Source organism: Maniola jurtina, chromosome 6 (assembly GCF_905333055.1).
Source record: "Maniola jurtina chromosome 6, ilManJurt1.1, whole genome shotgun sequence".
Lineage (NCBI taxonomy): Eukaryota > Metazoa > Arthropoda > Insecta > Lepidoptera > Nymphalidae > Maniola > Maniola jurtina.
In genome coordinates this window covers 6,889,190-6,912,655 of record NC_060034.1, presented here as the reverse complement: position 1 = coordinate 6,912,655, position 23,466 = coordinate 6,889,190, and the positions used below count along the sequence as shown (strand labels likewise).

Here is a 23,466-nt window from a genome sequence, read left to right as displayed (position 1 = left end):
TCGGCATGCTATCGCGCGTACAGATTTGCAGTCTGTGAATTTACATAGACTAAATTGAGACGTTATTTGACAGTTGACACTAGTTTGACATTGACAGCAAGTTTCATGTTAGATGTTTGATGGTTTTTTTTCCAAATCCCCAAATGCATTTTTTTGTTTGCATTTTTAGTCCGATTATTGCATTTTGTTTTGGAGTTTGCACTTCCTAGTATAATTTTGCAGAAAATTGAAAAGACAATATTTAAATAGAATTAATTTTATGTATTCTATAAGTTATACATCATAACGTGACGATTCCATTGTCAAAAATATAAAGAAAAGAAAAGAAAATATGTTTGTAGCTGAGGTAATCACTTATTCAGGCAATGTTTCTGTTAAAAAGTCATATTATTCCACGATATTTCTGCATTACATATTAATCTATGTTCTGCCCTTTGCTTACAGTACATAGTGCTTGTACTTATATCCTCTCTGTCTACAGGGTAACCGTATTGATTCAGGTCGCTACACCACGAATTCAAATTCCATAGAATTCGGCCCATGGCATATTTCGTATGATATAAGTTGTATATTACCCAGCGTTTGTTCTACAAAAGTTGTTTGTGAACGAGATGATGATCAGTTCTGTCAATTTTGTTTGTAAGTATTAAGATCTTTCCATTTATTTAGATAAACTTTTGATTTAGTAAAAATAGTAAGTAAGTACCACTCATACACAGCACTCACTATGAACTCTTGGAAATTTTAAAGCCTAACTACAAAATATAAAATTTGGCAGAAATAGTACTTATTGAGGATTAGAAACATAAGACTGATTTAACTTAGCCTACTCCTGGCAGCTACAGCTTTTAAAATGAAGGTTGCGAACTTAAATCAAAGTCTTGTGTTTCTAAACTTGATCTTAATCCTCTGGGTGGAATAAATCACCAGCAACTGCAAGTTATAATACAAAAGAATAGGATAATTTTCCTACTCTCTTTCAGATATTGTAAAGAATTAGATATACCACATTTTCCTGACATGGTGTTTCCTAAAAATGTACTAAGGTTGGAACACACTAGTGGCGCTGAGATACAGTTTAATCCATTGGATGCATTACGCAGAGTGTCCAGTAGATTAGAGGCTATAGAAGTGTCTTGTGCTGAAGCCTGGCAGGAGTCTCGGTAAGATTTAAACATTGTTGACACTTATTCTTTCTATTATCTCTTTACTATGCTGTGATAGTAGTGCAATATACTACATGTGATTACTTGCAAAACAGCTTACTCTGCCTGGTGACAGGAAGATCAGTAGTATTTTATTCTATAGAATGTCTTTACTTAATAAATGATGCAACTCTTATAGTATTGTACAAGTATGAGATACATTATGTTTCATCATCACCTTCATTAACCCATAAGTTATGGCCATAGTCTACCACTGGCCAAGTGTGTGACTTAAGACATCTTTGAGAACATTATGCAGAACTTTCAGGCATGCAGGATTAATCATAATGTTTTCCTTCACTGTTGTGCATTGTAGCAAGTGATATTCACACAAAACACACAAAATTGGTCAAAAAGTTAGAGATGTATTAACCACTAAGCTACCAATGTTTATACATTATATTTACTCAATTATATTTATTATATTTCATAAGTTTCAGGCCATACAGAAGAAAATAAAAAAGAAGATACCTACACTGAATCTCTCAGTATTCAAGTAATTCATAATAATTTCATGCTATATATTATGATATTGAAAGTGTCCGTGTGCTATGTTTTCAGGGCCAATTCATTTAACCGATTTTGATAAAAATTGGTACAGAGATTGCTTCCATTCCAGAGATGGACATAGGCTTCTTTTTGTCCTGGAAAATTAAAAAGCTCCCACAGGATCATTAAAAGATATAAATCCACAGGGCCCAAGTCTTGGATGTCATTTAATATTAAATATAAAACCTATTGCATAGTGTCATGAATTGTTTTGTATATTTCAAGGCCTGATGCAGAGAAACCTAAGAAGCCATTTGATTGGACATTTTCTACAGACTACAAAGGCACACTGTCTAACAACATAACTGTGGAACCAACCAATGAGACTATAGACTTTGATATTTTAAAACGTAAAGACCAAATCCTGTTTTACCATGATCTTACTCTCTTTGAAGACGAACTTCATGATCATGGGATTTCCAAGCTATCTGTGAAAATCGTAAGTAACAAAACAGTTTATTAAAAAAAGATTGATCTTGGAATGTCTGTGATTTTTTGAAGCTTATAAAAAGTTCTAGAATGGGGATCATACTTAAACTAATTATTAAATTAAAAGAGTCATTTGTTAAAAAGATCAGTTTTTGAAAAATGATCAGTTTTTCTTCATTATAATGGCTCAAAAATTAAATGCTGTTAATCAATTTTTAAAAAAAGGATAACAGATTTTCTAAAAACCTAGTATGATTCAGTGTGTTAATAAATTATGTTTGATTTATTTCAGAGAGTAATGCCATCATACTGGTATGTGTTACAAAGATACTTCCTAAGAGTTGATGATGTGATGGTGCGTTCCCACGAGACCAGAATGTTCCATATGCTTAACACAGACTATATTCTGCGAGAATATTCGACCAAGGAGGCGAAGGCACAGGACATAAATGTAAGTTACGCAGTGAACAAGTAATCTAATCTGAACACAGTGTATGATATAGTAAAGCCTTATAAAGTAATAATAAAAATAGTTGAATAGCTAGATTAAAAAAAATAATGTGGGCCAAATTGAGAACCACCTCCAATTTGGAAGTTGTTAAAAGAGGAGACAGATCACAGAAACTGCCGTTGACGGGCAGTGCCTACCGAGATTTGATCAAAATATTTTATTCTGAAACACCATTCAATACCAAGGTCTTCTATCTTGTCCCTTACCTACTCTATGTCTGTTTTGCGTCTGTGAATTCGACAAGATAACAGGATCTACTGATGACCACAGCACTAACTTCTGCACTAGGTACTTTATCGAAATATTATGGAACTTATTCGAATACACATTATATATTATTTACAGATTCCAACATCTCAAATGAAAGAAGCAGACGATGTGATACCGTTGTTACCTGTGAAACAAAAAGTAACGGAAAAGCTAACAGTAAATACACAAACTAAATAACACGCTATATGTGATCTCAAGTGTATCTTATAAGTAATGTTTATAATAGCTTTATTTATAAAAGTATTAAGACATCGATTGCTGTGTTTTTTCCTGTTTTTCGTCTGCAAAAACCTTAGAAATTATTATGGTACAGTAGGTGACAGGTAAAAAGAGTTTTGGGGTCCAACAGCGGTAGGTCCACTAGTTTAACAGCTACAGTCTACAGTGTGACGATCGTAATCACCTCTGATTGGTCAACACTTCTCGCTATTTGCTAAAATGCAAAGTTGAAGCAAAAATGTCATAAATTCAACCAATCACAACAGTTGGATTGAAATAATGATTGATGCACCTTTTCCGCAATCGACCTACTGGACAACAATGGAGGGTCTCTGTCTATCTATTTTGGTTTGTACTTTTCTGCGACGCGGGAAGCGATAGGTTCACTGACCAGCCAATAGTGCGGTGGCACAAGGACTAGGTACCTCTGGCGGACTCACGCCGCACTTCGTACCACCAATAGATCCATAAATCACTGGGCAGTCCGCAGTTCAAAGAGTTCTTTTTACCTGTCGCAAGCTAAAACAGTAGGACAATTTTAAACAGAGGATAAAAATTAATATGTTTTATTTGCTTTCCATCCAAAAAGTTGATTTTATGATGTACCATGTGTTGCAATTCCATGTTCTGATACCGACAATGTTAGGACCCTTCACCCAAGTGCCAACAACAACTGTACTCAACTCAAACTGATGAATAATGCGCGAACGCATTGAATGCAAACACATACATTCAACGTGTTTTGTGTTTAAAATACGAACATAGAAATGATCATAATATATTCAATATGGCGGACTATCCAAAATGGCTCCGCCAATTTCTTTAAAAAAGGATTAAGTGGATTATTAAGATAACGAAGGTAGGAACTAAGTATTCTGACGCTAATATTCGAAAAGATAGCAAACTCTAGAAAGAAGTAATAACTCAAATAATTCCAGTTTCCACACAGAAGAATGAGTCGGATAGAAATTAGAATCGTGAATACCTATGAGTGATAGCCATCAAAAAAATACTGTACCTATTTATCAGACAGATCAAGATTGTGATTAAAATATACTAATGATGTATTAAATTGCTGTTTGATAAACTTTGTAGTGATTTCTTTATGTAAATGACGGCCGTGAAAATATGAATAAACCATTGCATTCTAGGAAAATGTTCTGGAAACTGTTCTTTTTCATTGTAATCTGTGGTAAGTTTTGTGAATTGTGATATTGCAACAAAATAGTAGGATAACGTCTGTGAATGTAAAGTGGTTCTAGGATAATGGTGAGTGAATTGGTTAAACAACGTTGACCGTTCAGTCAATAAAAGCAACTATAACACTAACTAACACAACAAAATGGTAGGTATGGTGGGAGGCTACGGCCGTGGCTAGTTACCACCCTGTCGGCACTGCCAGAAGGGCCTGTCTACACTCCTGCCATGTAAGCTGGTACGTAGCTACCATCTTAGACTGTATCTTCACTTACCACCAGGTGAGATCGTAGCCATAAGGGCTAACTTGTAAGTCAGACTGAAAGTCGCGACTGATAGGTTGAACAGTTGCTTGGGACGCGGTTTTCAAGATATCTCTCGGACGTGAGCGCTTTTAAAGGATACGTCCGATAGTTTACATAGTTCTGTGTACTATGTTTTATCCAAATAACTACCTACAAGTCCGGCTGTCAGCCGCGTGTGTTAGCCGCGTCCGATAAAATTTGTTTTCACCTTTAGGGTTTAACAGAAATGCCATGAGTGCTACGATCGATCTGAATTTTGAAAATACTCTTCTCACACAAAGCGGACTTGGTTGGCCTTCGCAGTTAAAAGTGGTCAAAGGAAATGTCGCTCTCATGAAATTGCGAGTATCTTTGGGGAACCAGCGTTCCTGCACTGTGTCTGATCCGTCTGGTGTTCAATTCGATGTGAAAAAACCTCCAAATAGTAGGTGAGTCAGTCTGCAATTTTTTTTTTACTTAAGTCCAGTTGGTAAGTAGAGTAGCTATGTAATTTTCTATCTCTTCTGATGACAAATTAAAAAAAAATTCAAAAGAAAAATAAAACCGACTTCAAAAACCACAAACACTGGACATATATAAAAATGGAGCATCAGAATTTACGTGCAGTTAATTACTTATTTTGGGAGCTTTAAAGCGTCTGCAAAGCAATACGGCCGACGCGGGAAGTGTCTGGGAGTATTGGCGACATATTTTTAAGGATATTGCCTAAAATATACGTAAAAATCAGTTTGGCGAATTTACGTGAGGTAAGTAATGTTTTTATGTACCTTGATTATCAGATACCTGAAAATTGGCCGTCTAAGCAAGCTAGCACGTAGGCTAGGCATGCTTTCTTAGTACTTACTAACACTACTCAATCGTACATATTTCCTGTGTCAGAAAATACGTAACCTCTGGTGGTCCTGAGATAAAAGTAATAAGAAAACCAGAAAAGAGCTGATAACTTCCAAACGGCTGAACCAATTTTTTTGGATTATAGCTAAGAACACTCTCGATCAAGCCACCTTTCAAACAAAAAAAACTAAATTAAAATCGGTTCATTCGTTTAGGCGCTACGAGGCCACAGACAGATACACAGATACACAGATACACAGATACACAGATACACAGATACACACGTCAAACTTATAACACCCCTCTTTTTGGGTCGGGGGTTAAAAATAACTTTTATTTAGCTACACGTGTAATGTACCTAGGTATGAAGTCGAGCGAGCATATTAAAACAAAATTAGAAATCCAAGAGTGAAGCTCGCCCGACTTCATACCTAGGTACATTACATGTGTAGCTAAATAAAAGTTATTTTTTACTTTTTAGTGTTTGTGGTTTTTGAAGTCGGTTTTATTTTTCTTTTGAAATTTTTTTATTTCACAATTTTTAGTGGCCCACTGTACTATAATAATATGCTATGCCCAGTTAAAACCCTACTGTTTACTAAGCTATTACACTGATCGCGAGCAATTAGCTCCTATCTATTGAGGAGTTCTGTTCTCCATCTCCGAAGATATTCATCAGATCTTTACCAAATTTATATGGGACCACCTGCACAGTATACCCTTTCAAACAAAAAAAAAAATTTCCAAATCGGTCCAGGGGTCTTTGAGTAATCGGGGAACATACATAAAAAATAAAAAAAAAAACAAAAAAGATTCCGACGAATTGAGAACCTCCTACTTTTTTGGAAGTCGGTTAAAAAACCCGGTCAAGTGCACCATCGTACAAAAAATCTCAATCCAGTATAGTAAAAATATGCAAGTTAATGACGGACAGCGCCATCTAGATGTGATTTGGTAAATTAAATTTTCGTTTGAAAGTGTTCGTGAAAACATTATTTCTACGACACTTTGCCTACTAGATTTTCTATGAGACAAAACGTTTTGTCCTGTACATGAATGATTGAAGATGCGCAAACGTGAAGAGCAATATAATACCTATCGCAGTTTCCAGACCTATACATACCTACCTAATTATCTCCTATTTGCTTGCCAATCAGGTTCAGGTACGTAATGTTTAATACCTAAATCAAAACCTCCAAATTAGGTATCGAAAAATAACATGGTTTTATATAAAGGCGTATTAAGTACTTATATTATTTTTTGTTATTAATAAAAGGTACGAACAATGGGGAGATGGGTGCGGAGTTCGGGTAAAAAACGTAGAAGACATTGATGAAGGACGATGGCGCGTGACTGCATCTAGAGTCAACGACTCCATCGTGGGATGGATTGACTTGCATGTGTTAGGTAGCTAATTTTGTACTAAGTAACTACTTACTTGATAAAGGTGTTTATAGGTTTCACGTAATAATATCATATTATCGCATAATATTATCAAATCAAGATCTATTTTTTATCAATTGTTTGATAATACTTTATTACGTAGATTTACGTTATGCATTTCTTTGATCAGCAATTAGCTTACTTGAGACTTTATTTGAAGACTGTGAAGGAGGCCCTTAGTCTAATATCTATCCCCGCTATCAAACCCAAGACACGATTTGAGCACTGAGCCACAAATGAAAACAAAAACATTTTTAGTCTAACACAAATGTAATTAGAATCCGGCACCTCAGGTATATATACCTATTTAAGGGTGATCCCATAGATGCGTTGGAAAGATTTAAATGCCTCTTCATTATGAACCACGACGTATTATTAATGAGAAAGAAATACAGTAATATCGGAGTATAAAAATAATTAAGATCAACTGAAACACTCATACCAAAACAAAGATGGAGATAAATGTAGACTACATCGTTGCAAAGCCTATAGCATAGGGTTATAAGACCAAACCGGATGAATCAAATGGTTCTTTTTGGTATCGAACTCTGGTCTCCGAAACCAGAGTTCGATACCAAAAAGAACACGCTTCTAACTTTTCGAAGTTGTGTGCGTTTTAGGCAATTTTGTAAACATCCCTCCCTTGAAGTTTGAACGGTCATCGCGTGCCTGAGAATTCTCCGGCGAACAAAGGCCTAAACCCTTCTTAGAGGGAGATCCTTGCTCAGTAGTGGCACAGTGCGCTGGTGATAGATTAAGTCAATAAAACATTTGCCGTGCTATATCTTTTAGATTTTTTTTCTAGAAAAAACATCGCTTGAAGCAGCGCCGCCTATATCTCTTCAAGATGGAGAAACGCACGCTAAAGTTGCGTTGTCATCGATAGACAACGCGTACTGCGTAGTTGCTAAACCGTTCGCAGAGAGTTCCTTAGTCCCCGGCCAGTGCAACGTGACCCTTGACAGGACCACTAGAGCTGTCCAAGGAAACTGGCAAGTGTTCCTAGGCTTACCCGGAACAGTGTCCGAGGTGCAAATGAAACGGCATGTTATAGTTCAATGTGAGTATATCTACCGAATTATTTTGAAAACTAGGCAGACAGACAGACAAACACACTTTCTCATTAACAATATTAGTATGGATGTATATCATTGTTAAATCTATTCAATATATCATTTTAGCGGAAAGATTAGACGTCGGCTACGTGCACGACACGGCAGATAAGTTGCACGTGTACTGCAACATCCTACATTCCAATAAGGAGATCACTTTCTGTCGATTCCAGAGGACTTCCGATTCTTACGGATACAATGTGGTCGATGGTCTTAGCGATGGCAGTTATAGGTGAGTGACTTTTGTGCGTAGGTATTCACCCTCTTGATATGGGCGTCAGAGACCTTAAGAAAAGTTTTCCTAGAGCGCTTCCCAACGATCTCCATTTTTCTTGTATTTTGTAGTTATTATGGAGATGGTTTCGCACACAAACAATGCGGTATAACTATAGAGAAGCCATCAGCAAAAGACTACGCCACATGGCGATGTTCCGTCGGCGTTGGTGTGCGAGTCGACAATGAAATACATCAACAAACTCCGATGCAAGCTTTGATTAGCGTCACACGGAGTCCAAAATGTAAGTAACATGTGATATCATTTTCGCGATAAGCTATTAATAGCTGTATTCCTTAATTTTTCGATAAATTCGAGTGCATCTACAGTCTACAACAATAAAATCTCTTTTGCTTGACTTTGAAATTTCATCATCATCATCATTATTAACCGATAGCGGCTGGACATAAGTGTCCTGTAGGGATTTCCTCACGCCACGATATTGCGCCGACGTAATCCAGAGCGGTTTGATGTTTGCCAACTGGGGATCTGTCAATACTGCGCTTTCTGGTGTGAGATCGCCATTCCAGTACCTTATACAACTCCAACGTCTATCGGTTCTTCGAACTATGTGCCCCGTCCATTGCCACTAGCTTTGCAACTCGTAGAGTTATGTCTATTCTCTTAATTAATAGCATGATAAAATTACCAAAATCGTTTTCAGCTTTACAAAATGTTGAGAGGAGTGAAGAAGCGATCAGAAAAATATTTGTGCAAAAAGACTCGCCGTTTACAATCACTTGTAATGCGGGAGTGTCCCTCAGGTACTGCTGGTTCCAACATCCGAATGGAACTCAGTTCACGCCTGTAAGACTTACAAATGAACAACAATTATTCTGGTAAGTAATTTAGAATTTTAGCCTCGATAGCTCAACGGTTGAGGAGCGGACTGAATTCCGAAAGGTCGGCGGTTCAAACCCCACCCGTTGCTCTATTGTCGTACCCACTCCTGGCACAAGCTTTACGCTTAATTGGAGCGGAAAGGGGAGTATTAGTCATGATTAGCATGGCTTAATATTATTATAATTAAAAAAAAAAATTCAATCACATAATATTTGAATGCACCCGAAGAAGCACAAGTTAGGTATATTTCCGTTAAAATAAGAAAAAAACAGCGAAAATTCTAGAGGTTGTTTTATTTGAATAATTTGTAATGGCAGGTTTTCCTCAATAGGTAATTTATGAATTTATTTTAGGAGTGCGAGCAAAATTGTTATTACAAATTGTTTATTTTTAATGATAATGATGGTCTGACAGCTGAATGCTAAAAAGTCTATTGCTAACAATTGACTTTTCAGTAATATTTTATACTATATATAGCTCGATTACCACTCACTCATTGACATAATTGTTCTCCTAGAAAGAGACGGAAAATGATATAATGATGTAGGGGAGATGTGGTCGGATTCGGGAGTCCTCTGGGGAAAAATTATGACATTTCGGAAAAACAAGATGGCGGCCGAGGTGATTTTTGCAGCTCCGTTCTTTTCCAACCGATTTTTATGAATTTTGCAAACTTTGTAGAAAGTAGTAAACGGTTACCAGAAAATGTAGAAAAAATTGGAAAAACAAAATGGCGGCCGAGATGGAGCATTTTCAAAATTTTCATTTTTCGACCCCTAACCGCAGCGCCACAGATCCGAGACGGGGTAATCGAGGATAATTATTTTTTCTGGTTTCGCCCACGATTATCCTGTATTTTGACAGAACGGGAGTGGTTTTTAAAAATTCAAGATGGCGGCTGTCGTGGCAACCATTATGTTACAGGTACGAAAAAACGCAATTTTAAAATTCAAATATCTCAAAGTTGGCAACATCAGAGCGATTCGGCTTCTATGAAGCGATTGTACGTACAGGCTCGAGGTATAGTTTGCAGGAAAAAAATTACCCAATTTTTAGGGAAATTTCAAGATTTTCGGGAAATTGTAAAAAATCGAAATACGCACTTTTAGCAAAATCCGAGTATGAGCGATTATGTGTTTTGCTCGTGCAAATGACATTTAGGTACTTTTGTTACCAGAGACTGGCAACACTGGAATTTATCAAAGTAAAAGTGATTTTCGACACGGTCTTTTTCACGGTATCTCCTTTCGCGTGGGTGCGAGCGAGAGGCAAGATTGAAACGTCATCGGGAGCGGTATATCCTGTAGTTAATAGGAAAATTATGAAACCGTGTAAAATCTTTCTGTGAAACGAGCTGGCGGCCATTTTGTATTTTTTTTAACTTTTCGAAATTTTGATCAAGTTTTTGAGGCAGTTGGCAATATTTTGGAAAGTCAATATGTATGAATCGATTGTGTATCTCGGCTGGCAGTATAGAGATATGCAACCGGTGTTGCCAGTTTTGGGGAGATTTTCGAGATTTTCAACTAAGAAACTCCTGTAAAATTTTGTATGAAAATTTTTTTTTTCACTGATGGTGTCGTATAGAAAACAAAAAGTTAGTAAGCCAAAATTATGGAGAGAGCTGATGATTGAGGGTTTCGGAGACGCGTGGAGGGCCCGCTTAAGGTATTGAAGATAGGTGGGGGGTGCTCGAGCAAATGTCATTCATGACGTCAACCAATTGCCAAAAAGCTGAAAAAAAATTCAAAATGGCGAAGAAAAGATGGCCGCCATACAAATTTCGCTGGTGTCCAGCTCGGAGGGTATAAAAGATGGAAGTGAGGTTTCTTGGCAAGAGATGATCAGGATCCGAAGGTCTACTCGATGAATAGAAAAAAAATCCAAAATGGCGGAATTTTTTTTTCCATACATTTTGTATGGCGAATATTGAATGCCTCATTCTCCTAGAAAGAGACAGAAAACGATACATTGATGTATGGGAGATATGTTCGGATGCGCAATATGAGTAGGGGAAAATTATGATATTTCAGAAAAACAAGATGGCGGCCTATATGATTTTTGCAACTCTATTGTTTTTCGACCGATTTCGTTGAAACTCGCAATCTTGGAAGAAAGTAGTAAACGATTAATGGAAATAGTGGAAAAATTTGGAAAAACAAGATGGCCGCCACACAAACTTCGTCGGTGTCTATCTCGGAGGGTATAAAAGATGGAAGACTGGTTTCTCGGCAAAAGATGATCAGGATCCGAAGGTCTACTCGGTGGAACAAACTCTGCATGCTCGCGGACCACTTTAGTGGTCCGCGCACCCACGCACCCTACTTTATTAACCTCAACTACCCCGTTTTTACAAAAAATGATATGGATGTCGTTTTCAGAGTTTTCCGGCGTGCTGATTTTGATAACGACATTTATTTTGAAATCCAAGATGGCGGACATGCACTTTTTAAGAAAAAAATTGATATGGGTGTCGTTTTGTGGGTTTTTGTGGTGAATTGTGTATCTTTAATAAATAAATTTGGTTAAATATAATAAAGTTAACATAACCACGTCACGTGAGCTGCTTTAGCAGCTCGCGCACCGAGCAAAACACTAGTTATACTATATATAGCTCAATTACCACTCACTGACTCACTCACTCATTGACATAATTGTTCTCCTAGAAGGAGACGGAAAATGATATAGTGATGTAAGGGAGTTGTGTTCGGTTTCGGGAACCCTCTGGGGAAAAATTATGACATTTCAGAAAAACAAGATGGCGGCCGGTGTGATTTTTGCAGCTCCTTTGTTTTTTAATGGACTCCGTTCAAATTCGCAACTATTAAAGAATGTAGTAAACGGTTAACAAAAAATGTGGAAAAAATTGGAAAAACAAGATGGCGGCCGAGCCGTAGCGTTTTGAAATTTTTGATTTTTCGACCCCGAACCGCGGCGCCACAGATCCGAAACGGGGTAATCGAGGATAATTATTTTTTCTGGTTTCGCCCACGATTATCCTGTATTTTGACAGAACGGGAGTGGTTTTTAAAAATTCAAGATGGCGGCTGTCATGGAGGCCGTTTTGTTCGAGGTACGAAAAAACGCAATTTTAAAAGTTAAATATCTCAAAGTTGGCAACATCGGAGCGATTCGGTTTCTATGAAGCGATTGTACGTATAGACTCGGGGTATAGATTGGAGGAAAAAAATTACCCCACTTTTAGGGAAATTTCAAGATTTTCGGGAAATTGTAAAAAATCGAAATACGCACTTTTAGCAAAATCCGAGTATGAGCGATTACGTGTTTAGCTCGTACAAATGACATTTGGGTATTTTTGTCGCCGGAGACTGGCAACACTGGAATTTATCAAAGAAAAAGTGATTTTCGACACGGTCTTTTTCACGGTATCCCCTTTCGCGTGGGTGCGAGCGAGAGGAAAGATTGAAACGTCATCGGGAGCGGTATATCCTGTAGTTAATAGGAAAATTATGAAACCGTGTAAAATCTTTCTGTGAAACGAGTTGGCGGCCATTTTGTATTTTTTTTAATTTTTCGAAATTTTGACCACGTTTTTGAGGCAGTTGGCAACATTTTGGAAAGTCAGTATGTATGAATCGATTGTGTATCTCGGCTGGCAGTATAGAGATATGCAGTCGGTGTTGCCAGTTTTGGGGAGATTTTCGAGATTTTCAACTAAGAAACTCCTGTAAAATTTTGTATGAAATTTTTTTTTTTCACTGATGGTGTCGTATAGAGAACAAAAACTTAGTAAGCCAAAATTATGGAGAGAGCTGATGATTGAGGGTTTCGGAGACGGGTGGAGGGCCCGCTTAAGGTATTGAAGATAGGTGGGGGGTGCTCGAGCAAATGTCATTTGTGACGTCATCCAATTGCCAAAAAGCTGAAAAAAAATTCAAAATGGCGAAGAAAAGATGGCCGCCATACTAATTTCGCCGGCGTCCAGCTCGGAGGGTATAAAAGATGGAGGTGCGGTTTCTTGGCAAAAGAGGATCAGGATCCAAAGGTTTACTCGATGAATAGAAAAAAAATTCAAAATGGCGGAATTTAATTTTCCATACATTTTGTATGGCGAATATTGAATGCCTCATTCTCCTAGAAAGAGACGGATAACGATACGATAATGTAGGGGAGATATGTTTTGGTGCGCGATATGAGTAGGGAAAAATTACGACATTTCAGAAAAACAAGATGGCGGCCTATATGATTTTTGCAACTCTTTTGTTTTCCAACCGATTTCGTTGAAACTCACAATCTTTGAAGAATGTAGTAAACGATTAATAGAAAAAGTGGAAAATTTTGGAAAAACAAGATGGCCGCCGTACAAATTTCGTCGGTGTCTATCTCGGAGGCTATAAAAGATGGAAGAGTGGTTTCTTGGCAAAAGATGATCAGAGTCCGAAGGTCTACTCGGTGGAACAAACCCCGCATGCTCGCGGACCACTTTAGTGGTCCGCGCACCCACGCAACCTACTTTATTAACCTCAACCACCCCGTTTTTACAAAAAATGATATGGATGTCGTTTTCAGGGTTTTCCAGGGTGCTGATTTTGATAATGACATTTATTTTGAAATCCAAGATGGCGGACTTACATTTTCTACAAAAAATAGAAATGCCTGTCATTTTATGGGGGTTTTCGGGGTGAATTGTGTCTCTTAATAAATAAATTTGGTTTAATATAATAAAGTTAATCTTACCACGTCACGCGAGCTGCTTTAGCAGCTCGCGCACCGAGCAAAATACTAGTTATACTATATATAGCTCAATTACCACTCACTGACTCATTGACATAATTGTTCTCCTAGAAAGAGACGGAAAATGATATAATGATGTAAGGGAGATGTGTTCGGATGCGGGATTCGACTGGGGAAAAATTATGACATTTCGGAAAAACAAGATGGCGGCCGACGTGATTTTTGCAGCTCCTTTGTTTTTTAAGGGACTCCGTTCAAATTCGCAACTATTAAAGAATGTAGTAAACGGTTAACAGAAAATGTGAAAAAAATTGAAAAATTAAGATGGCGGCCGAGCCGTAGCGTTTTGAAAATTTTGAATTTTCGACCCCGAACCGCGGCGCCACAGATCCGAAACGGGGTAGTCGAGGATAATTATTTTTTCGTGTTTCGCCCACGATTATGCTGTATTTTGACAGAACGGGAGTGGTTTTTAAAAATTCAAGATGGCGGCTGTCATGGCGGCCGTTTTGTTCGAGGTACGAAAAAACGCAATTTTAAAATTCGAATATCTCAAACTTGGCAACATCGAAGCGATTCGGCTTCTATGAAGCGATTGTACGTATGAACTTGAGGTATAGATTGGTGGGGAAAAATTACCCCATTTTTCGGGAAATTTCAAGATTTTGGGGAAAATGTAAAAAATCGAAATACGGACTTTTCGCAAAATCCGAGTATGAGCGATTATGTGTTTTGCTCGTACAAATGACATTTGGGTATTTTTGTTGCCGGAGACTGGCAACACTGGAATTTATCAAAAAAAAAGTTATTTTCGAGGTGGTCTTTTTTTAGGGGCGATCGTTTCGCGTGGGTGCGAGCGAGAGGAGAGATTGAAACGTTATCGGGAGCGGTATATCCTGTAGTTAATGGGAAAGTTGTAAAATTATCTAATTTGCTTCTGCAAAAAAAATTAGTGGCCATTTTGTATTTTCTTCAAATTTTCCGAAATTTTGATCACGTTTTTGAGGCAGTTGGCAACATTTTGGAAAGTCGACATGTATCAATCGATTGTGTGACTCAACCAGCAGTATCGAAATATGTAAACAGTGTTGCCACTTTTGGGGAGATTTTCGAGATTTTCCCCAAAAACTCCTCCTGTAAAATTTTGTATGAAATTTTTTTTTTTCACTGATTGTGTCGTATAGAAAACAAAAAAAAAATCGAGGAAAAATTTGGAAATAGCTGATGATCGAGGATGTCGGAGACGGGTGAAGGGTCCGCTCAAGGTATTGAAGATAGGTGGGGGGTGCTCGACCAAATGTCATTCATGACATCATCCAATTGCCAAAAAGCTGAAAAAAAATTCAAAATGGCGAAGAAAAGATGGCCGCCATACAAATTTCGCCGGCGTCCAGCTCGGAGGGTATAAAAGATGGAGGTGCGGTTTCGTGGCAAAAGAGGATCAGGATCCAAAGGTCTACTCGATGAATAGAAAAAAAAATCAAAATGGCGGAATTTATTTTCCCATACATTTTGTATGGCGAATATTGAATGTCTCATTCTCCTAGAAAGAGACGGAAAACGATACGATAATGTAGGGGAGATGTGTTCGGGTGGGGGAGACGAGTAGGGAAAAATTATGACATTTCAGAAAAACAAGATGGCGACCTATATGATTTTTGTGACTCTTTTGTTTTCCAACCGATTTCGTTGAAACTCGCAATCTTTGAAGAATGTAGTAAACGATTAATAGAAAAAGTGGAAAATTTTGGAAAAACAAGATGGCCGCCGTACAAATTTCGTCGGTGTCTATCTCGGAGGCTATAAAAAATGGATGAGTGGTTTCTTGGCAAAAGATGATCAGGGTCCGAAGGTCTACTCGGTGGAACAAACTCTGCATGCTCGCGGACCACTTTAGTGGTCCGCGCACCCGCGCACCCTACTTTATTAACCTCAACCACCCCATTTTTACAAAAAATGATATGGATGTCGTTTTCAGAGTTTTCCAGGGTGCTGATTTTGATAATGACATTTATTTTGAAATCCAAGATGGTGGACATGCACTTTTTAAGAAAAAATTGATATGGGTGTCGTTTTGTGGGTTTTTTGGGGTGAATTGTGTATCTTAATAAATAAATTTGGTTAAATATAATAAAGTTAACATAACCATGTCACGCGAGCTGCTTTAGCAGCTCGCGCACCGAGCAAAACACTAGTTATTATACTATATATAGCTCGATTACCACTGACTGACTGACTCATTGACATAATTGTTCTCCTAGAAAGAGAAGGAAAATGATATAGTGATGTAGGGGAGTTGTGTTCGGATGGGGGAGTCTACTGGGGAAAAATTATGACATTTCGGAAAAACAATATGGCGGCCGACGTGATTTTTGCAGCTCCGTTGTTTTCCAACCGATTTCGTCGAATTTTACAATCTTTAAAGAAAGTAGTAAACGATTAATGGGAAATGTCGAAAAAATTGGAAAAACAAGATGGCGGCCGAGCCGTAGCGTTTTCAAAATTTTCATTTTTCGACCCCGAACCGCGGCGCCACAGATCCGAAACGGGGTAATCGAGGATAATTATTTTTCTTGGTTTCTCCCACGATTATCCTGTATTTTCACAGAACGGGAGTGGTTTTTAAAAATTCAAGATGGCGGCTGTCATGGCGGCCGTTTTGTTCGAGGTACGAAAAAACGCAATTTTAAAAGTTAAATATCTCAAAGTTGGCAACATCGGAGCGGTTCGGCTTCTATGAAGCGGTTGTACGTATAGGCTCGAGGTATAGATCGGTGGGAAAAAATTACCCCATTTTTAGGGAAATTTCAAGATTTTCGGGAAATTGTAAAAAATCGAAATACGCACTTTTAGCAAAATCCGAGTATGAGTGATTACGTGTTTTGCTCGAACAAATGACATTTGGGTATTTTTGTCACCGGAGACTGGCAACACTGGAATTTATCAAAGTAAAAGTGATTTTCGACACGGTCTTTTTCACGGTATCCCCTTTCGCGTGGGTGCGAGCGAGAGGAAAGATTGAAACGTCATCGGGCGCGGTATATCCTGTAGTTAATAGGAAAATTATGAAACCGTGTAAAATCTTTCTGTGAAACGAGTTGGCGGCCATTTTGTATTTTTTTTTATTTTTCGAAATTTTGACCACGTTTTTGAGGCAGTTGGCAACATTTTGGAAAGTCAACATGTATCAATCGATTGTGTGACTCAACCAGCAGTATCGAAATATGTACACAGTGTTGCCACATTTGGGGAGATTTTCGAGATTTTCCCCAAAAACTCCTCCTGTAAAATTTTGTATGAAATTTTTTTTTTTCACTGATGGTTTCGTATAGGAAACAAAAAAAAAATCGAGGAAAAATTTGGAAATAGCTGATGATCGAGGATGTCGGAGACGGGTGAAGGGTCCGCTCAAGGTATTGAAGATAGGTGGGGGGTGCTCGAGCAAATGTCATTCATGACGTCATCCAATTGCCAAAAAGCTGAAAAAAAATTCAAAATGGCGAAGAAAAGATGGCCGCCATACAAATTTCGCCGGTGTCCAGCTCGGAGGGTATAAAAGATGGAAGTGAGGTTTCTTGGCAAGAGATGATCAGGATCCAAAGGTTTACTCGATGAATAGAAAAAAAATCCAAAATGGCGGAATTTTTTTTTCCATACATTTTGTATGGCGAATATTGAATGCCTCATTCTCCTAGAAAGAGACGGAAAACGATACGATAATGTAGGGGAGATATGTTTGGCTGGTGGAAGCAAGTAGGGAAAAATTATGACATTTCAGAAAAACAAGATGGCGACCGACGTGATTTTTGCAACTCTTTTGTTTTCCAACCGATTTCGTTGAAACTCACAATCTTTGAAGAAAGTAGTAAACGATTAATAGAAAAAGTGGAAAATTTTGGAAAAACAAGATGGCCGCCGTACAAATTTCGTCGGTGTCTATCTCGGAGGCTATAAAAGATGGAAGAGTGGTTTCTTGGCAAAAGATGATCAGAGTCCGAAGGTCTACTCGGTGGAACAAACCCCGCATGCTCGCGGACCACTTTAGTGGTCCGCGCACCCACGCAACCTACTTTATTAACCTCAACCACCCCGTTTTTACAAAAAATGATATGGATGTCGTTTTCAGGGTTTTCCAGGGTGCTGATTTTGATAATGACATTTATTTTGAAATCCAAGATGGCGGACTTACATTTTCTACAAAAAATAGAAATGCCTGTCATTTTATGGGGGTTTTCGGGGTGAATTGTGTCTCTTAATAAATAAATTTGGTTTAATATAATAAAGTTAATCTTACCACGTCACGCGAGCTGCTTTAGCAGCTCGCGCACCGAGCAAAACACTAGTTATACTATATATAGCTCGATTACCACTCACTGACTCACTCATTGACATAATTGTTCTCCTAGAAAGAGAAGGAAAATGATATAATGATGTAGGGGAGATGTGTTTGGATTCGGGAACCCTCTGGGGAAAAATTATGACTTTTCGGAAAAACAAGATGGCGGCCGACGTGATTTTTGCAGCTCCGTTGTTTTCCAACCGATTTCGTTGAATTTTGCAAACTTTAAAGAAAGTAGTAAACGATTAATGGGAAATGTCGAAAAAATTTAAAAAACAAGATGGCGGCCGAGTCGTAGCGTTTTCAAATTTTTGATTTTTCGGCCCCGAACCGCGGCGCCACAGATCCGAAACGGGAAATTGAAACTAATAATTTTTTTCTGGTTTCGTCTACGATTATCCTGAATTTTGACGGAATGGAAGTGGTTTTTAAAAATTCAAGATGGCGGCTGTCGTGGCGGCCATTATGTTAGAGGTACGAAAAAACGCAATTTTAAAAGTTAAATATCTCAAAGTTGGCAACATCGGAGCGATTCGGCTTCTATCAAGCGATTGTATGTATAGGCTCGAGGTATAGATTGGAGGAAAAAAATTACCCCATTTTTTGGGGAAATTTCAAGATTTTCGGGAAATTGTAAAAAATCGAAATACGGGCTTTTTGAAAAATCTGAGTATGAGCGATTACGTGTTTTGCTCGTACTAATGACATTTGGGTATTTTTGTCGCCGGAGACTGGCAACACTGGAATTTATCAAAAAAAAAGTGATTTTCGACATTGTCTTTTTTCAGGGACGATCATTTCGCGTGGGTGCGAGCGAGAGGAGAGATTGAAACGTCATCGGGAGCGGTATATCCTGTAGTTAATAGAAAAGTTGTAAAATTATCTAATTTGCTTCTGCAAAAAGAGTTGGTGGCCATTTTGTATTTTCTTCAAATTTTCCGAAATTTTGATCACGTTTTTGAGGCAGTTGGCAACATTTTGGAAAGTCGACATGTATCAATCGATTGTGTGACTCAACCAGCAGTATCGAAATATGTAAACAGTGTTGCCACATTTGGGGAGATTTTCGAGATTCTCCCCAAAAACTCCTCCTGTAAAATTTTGTATGAAAAATTTTTTTTTCACTGATGGTTTCGTATAGAAAACAAAAAAAAAATCGAGGAAAAATTTGGAAATAGCTGATGATCGAGGATGTCGGAGACGGGTGGAGGGTCCGCTCAAGGTATTGAAGATAGGTGGGGGGTGCTCGACCAAATGTCATTCATGACATCATCCAATTGCCAAAAAGTTGAAAAAAAATTCAAAATGGCGAAGAAAAGATGGCCGCCATACAAATTTCGCCGGCGTCCAGCTCGGAGGTTATAAAAGATGGAAGTATGGTTTCTTGGCAAGAGATGATCAGGGTCCGAAGGTCTACTCGATGAATAGAAATAAAATTCAAAATGGCGGAATTTATGTTTCCATACATTTTGTATGGCGAATATTGAATGTCTCATTCTCCTAGAAAGAGACGGAAAACGATACAATAATGTAGGAGAGATGTGTTCGGGTGGGGGAGGCGAGTAGGGAAAAATTATGACATTTCAGAAAAACAAGATGGCGACCGACGTGATTTTTGCAACTCTTTTGTTTTCCAACCGATTTCGTTGAAACTCGCAACCTTTGAAGAAAGTAGTAAACGATTAATAAAAAAAGTGGAAAATATTGGAAAAAACAGATGGCCGCCGTACAAATTTCGTCGTTGTCTATCTCGGAGGCTATAAAAGATGGAAGAGTGGTTTCTTGGCAAAAGGTGATCAGGATCCGAAGGTCTACTCGGTGGAACAAACTCTGCATGCTCGCGGACCACTTTAGTGGTCCGCGCACCCACGCACCTACTTTATTAACCTCAACTACCCCGTTTTTACAAAAAATGATATGGATGTCGTTTTCAAAGTTTTCTAGCGTGCTGATTTTGATAACGACATTTATTTTGAAATCCAAGATGGCGGACATGCACTTTTTAAGAAAAAAATTGATATGGGTGTCGTTTTGTGGGTTTTTGTGATGAATTGTGTATCTTAATAAATAAATTGGGTTATTAAATATAATAAAGTTAACATACCCACGTCACGCGAGCTGCTTTAGCAGCTCGCGCACCGAGCAAAACACTAGTTCTAGTCTATATAAGTAGATAATTAAGTGGAAAGTTTGACGATTACTGAAGAACCACATGCTTAATTCGCTATAATCCGCCAAAACAAAACCCCGCAGGAAAAGCAATTAATGACACATAACCACACGAATCTTCTAGAATAGGTACAGTAAACGTGGGTAAAGTAGTTAGTACGTTTCGCTCCGACACCGGAGCATTCGCAGGTGACGTAGAATCCACATGTACAATTTCAAAGTGAGTTTGATTGTGAATGATGAAATTGATGAAGTGAAATTGATCAAATAATACAGTATGGTAAACAAGATGCTTGGCAGTATTCTGGGATAAGGTATTCTTGAACTTTAATTAAGTATGCTGCATAATAAATAGTTTTGAAATATTTTAGGTATACCGGCGAAAGCCTGGAGGTTGGCAACTGTGGTATAACCTTCGCACATTCTAATGACTCTGACGATGGGATGTGGTCTTGTTTTCTGGGCCCCAGAGACCACACAGGTATCGAAATCAAGGATCAAGTGGAGGTCAGAGTTACCGGACCCTTAGCTGCGAATCTGAAGGATGTTTCTGTGCCACTTGGCGAGAATGCTACGTTGTATTGTCATACATCGAATGGAAGGAGAGCGTTAAATTATTGCAGATTTCTCTCACCCCAGTTTGTGGGTATGAATCTAGACTCTTCTGTTACGCTGGAAAAGTGAGTAAGACGATAATAATTATGTTTTTAGTTTTTTTTTGTGGAGTTGCGATTAAGTAGAATTTAAAGTATGGACTTATATAGGTACCTACTTGTCTTGGTGTAGCATAAATTAATTCAGACTACAAATTCTTTCAACCGTGCCCTGTTAGTGCATAGACCTGATCTATACTAGGTATACATATTATAACCACGTGGCTGAGTTGGGCTTACTTTGGGCCTACTTCAAAATTCAAACTCACATTTAATAAAAGTACCAAAATTTTCAGAAGTGTCTAGATGACCACGAGTGATTGTTTGATAGTAAAAATTATTAAGCCTCCAGCTCTTATTTAGCTTTTAAAAGTTCTTTAACGCATATTAACAAAATTCAATTTTTAACACGCACATAGTACGGCGCAATAGCACTAATTGATCAACACTATCAGAAAGTCAGTCCTGTAATTTTTTTATAGCCTTTAATCGGGTTCGTGCCGCTAAGCAGTTTGTGCCAATATTTAATTTACCGCTGTCATAATTCATTTTAGTGCGATATTGAATCGTTTCCACTTCACTCCGGGCCGAGATCTGAACTTTGGAGATTGTTCCCTCAGTATCACTTCTGTCCAAGAGGAAGATATCGGAGCATGGACTTGTGCTGCTGTTGTTGATAACGAGATATTAGAATCGAGGGATACCATACGAGTTTATGTTGGTGGTAAGATACAAATACAAATACGCAAACACTTGATTTTGTAAATGTTCATTTTAGTTTAGAAATACCTCCTATATATAGAAAAAGACCTCTAAAAAGGTTACGGATACAAAAAACAGGAATGCATAAAGTGTTTTATTTTTTATTTTGACTGAACTCAGCATAAGTTTACTGAGAAATTAATTCAGAATTCATCTTTCCTCAAATCTAATTTGATAACAGGTTTAGCCTTATAAAAAGATTAGGTAGGTAAACGTTTTGTTGAAAGACAGCCCACGAAAGCAATGTACCAATGCATGTAAAGCATTGTGGCATTTGAACTCAAGATTTATATGAAAACATAAATTACTAGCTGATGCCCGCGACTTCGTTCGCGTGGATGTAGTTTTTTAAAAATCCCATGGGAACTCTTTGATTTTCCGGGATAAAAGTAGCCTATGTGCTAATCCAGAGTATAATCTATCTCCATTCTAAATTTCAGCCCAATCCGTCCAGTAGTTTTTGCGTGAAGGAGTAACAAACATACACACACACACACACACACACACACACACACATACAAACTTTCGCCTTTATAATATTAGTGTGATTATTGATTATTATGGATTAGAAAATACTTATTACTTTACTACTAAATATATAGTACCTTTCAGGTACAGAATGCAAAGCGTTCAAACAAATTGCGACTTTGTTACGACGCGATAAAGTGCAATTTAGCTTGCACAGCACTATGGCATAAAAAACAAACGCCTCTCTATCTCGTCAACTACTTTCTCTCTCTCTTTCTCTCTTTCATGCGGTAAGACACGAGAGACGTTGATGAGCGCTCCGCTCTACAGGTGTACTTCTCGATTCAAGTGACCAAGTGAGCGTGGTCTTTATCTTTAAGGTGCCCATGCACTCGAACTGAACTGCGGCAGTGACGTACGCGCGTCGCGGCTGGAGAGAATATCGTGCGGGGCGCTGCCGCGACGCGCAGTTCCGCTGCAGTTCAGTTCGAGTGCGTGGGCACCTTTAAACTGAAGAAATGTATTGTTGTAGAATCACGCCGCCATCCTAGATTGCAAGCCGGCATCATCGGGGCAAGTGCTGGTCTATTAGCTCTTGCTGTACTGCTTATCGGTTACGTGTCGTACAAGCGCGGTTGGATACAGCGCCTGCGTAGCTTCCAGTACAGAAGTAACACTACTGCTTCCAACTATGCACTGCATCCTCGCAGTGCTACCTCGGGAAGTATAAGCAGTGATGCTTCGGGAAGCATAAGAAGTGATGCTTCGGGAAGCGTGAGGAGTGCTGCTTCGGAAGGCGTTAGGAGTGATAAGGAAGAAAGCGTTAATACTGTGTTTACTGTTGAAGGATCAGCTGCTGTTGTTGGTGTTTGATATGAAATTGTGTAATAAAGTTTGAGATTTATTTTTTAGTTTTCTTTTGTATCCTGGCATACTTTGAATGAATATAATATTTGTGTATTAAGTATATAAGAAAATAAAAATCACCATTATAAAAATATACTTTTACTAAAAATAAAAATGATGAAAATCTTTCATAATAAACTAAAAACTGATTCTTTACAATGCTTACTTCTTTACTTTTCTTTACAATTTATAAATAAATAATAATAAATAAGTAAACGAACGAAATCGTAAAATTTTAAAGATTCTTAGGTTGAAATCTATAGAACATACATTGACTTTGTTT

General features: G+C 38.1%; 2 protein-coding genes across 3 annotated transcripts; both read left to right on the top strand.

Moving 5' to 3' along the window:
- Positions 1 to 117: 117 nt before the first annotated feature.
- On the top strand, positions 118 to 3,219 carry LOC123865985 (TIP41-like protein). Of its 2 annotated transcripts, none has more exons than XM_045907241.1 (6): positions 118 to 346; positions 482 to 639; positions 984 to 1,163; positions 1,980 to 2,193; positions 2,476 to 2,654; positions 2,946 to 3,096. In XM_045907241.1, exons 1-6 carry the CDS (start codon positions 332 to 334, stop codon positions 2,953 to 2,955), a joined length of 756 nt encoding a protein of 251 aa, XP_045763197.1. In that variant the 5' UTR covers positions 118 to 331; the 3' UTR covers positions 2,956 to 3,096. The 2 variants fall into 2 exon arrangements, with proteins under 2 accessions (XP_045763197.1, XP_045763196.1); XM_045907240.1 differs by having other exon boundaries at positions 119 to 346; positions 2,476 to 2,634; positions 3,040 to 3,219.
- A 362-nt stretch (positions 3,220 to 3,581) lies between these two features.
- On the top strand, positions 3,582 to 23,150 carry LOC123866263. The gene is made up of 10 exons (XM_045907718.1): positions 3,582 to 4,375; positions 4,900 to 5,113; positions 6,796 to 6,926; positions 7,768 to 8,022; positions 8,144 to 8,306; positions 8,420 to 8,592; positions 9,013 to 9,187; positions 20,766 to 21,074; positions 21,602 to 21,771; positions 22,810 to 23,150. Exons 1-10 carry the CDS (start codon positions 4,312 to 4,314, stop codon positions 23,148 to 23,150), a joined length of 1,995 nt encoding a protein of 664 aa, XP_045763674.1. The 5' UTR covers positions 3,582 to 4,311.
- Positions 23,151 to 23,466: the final 316 nt, after the last annotated feature.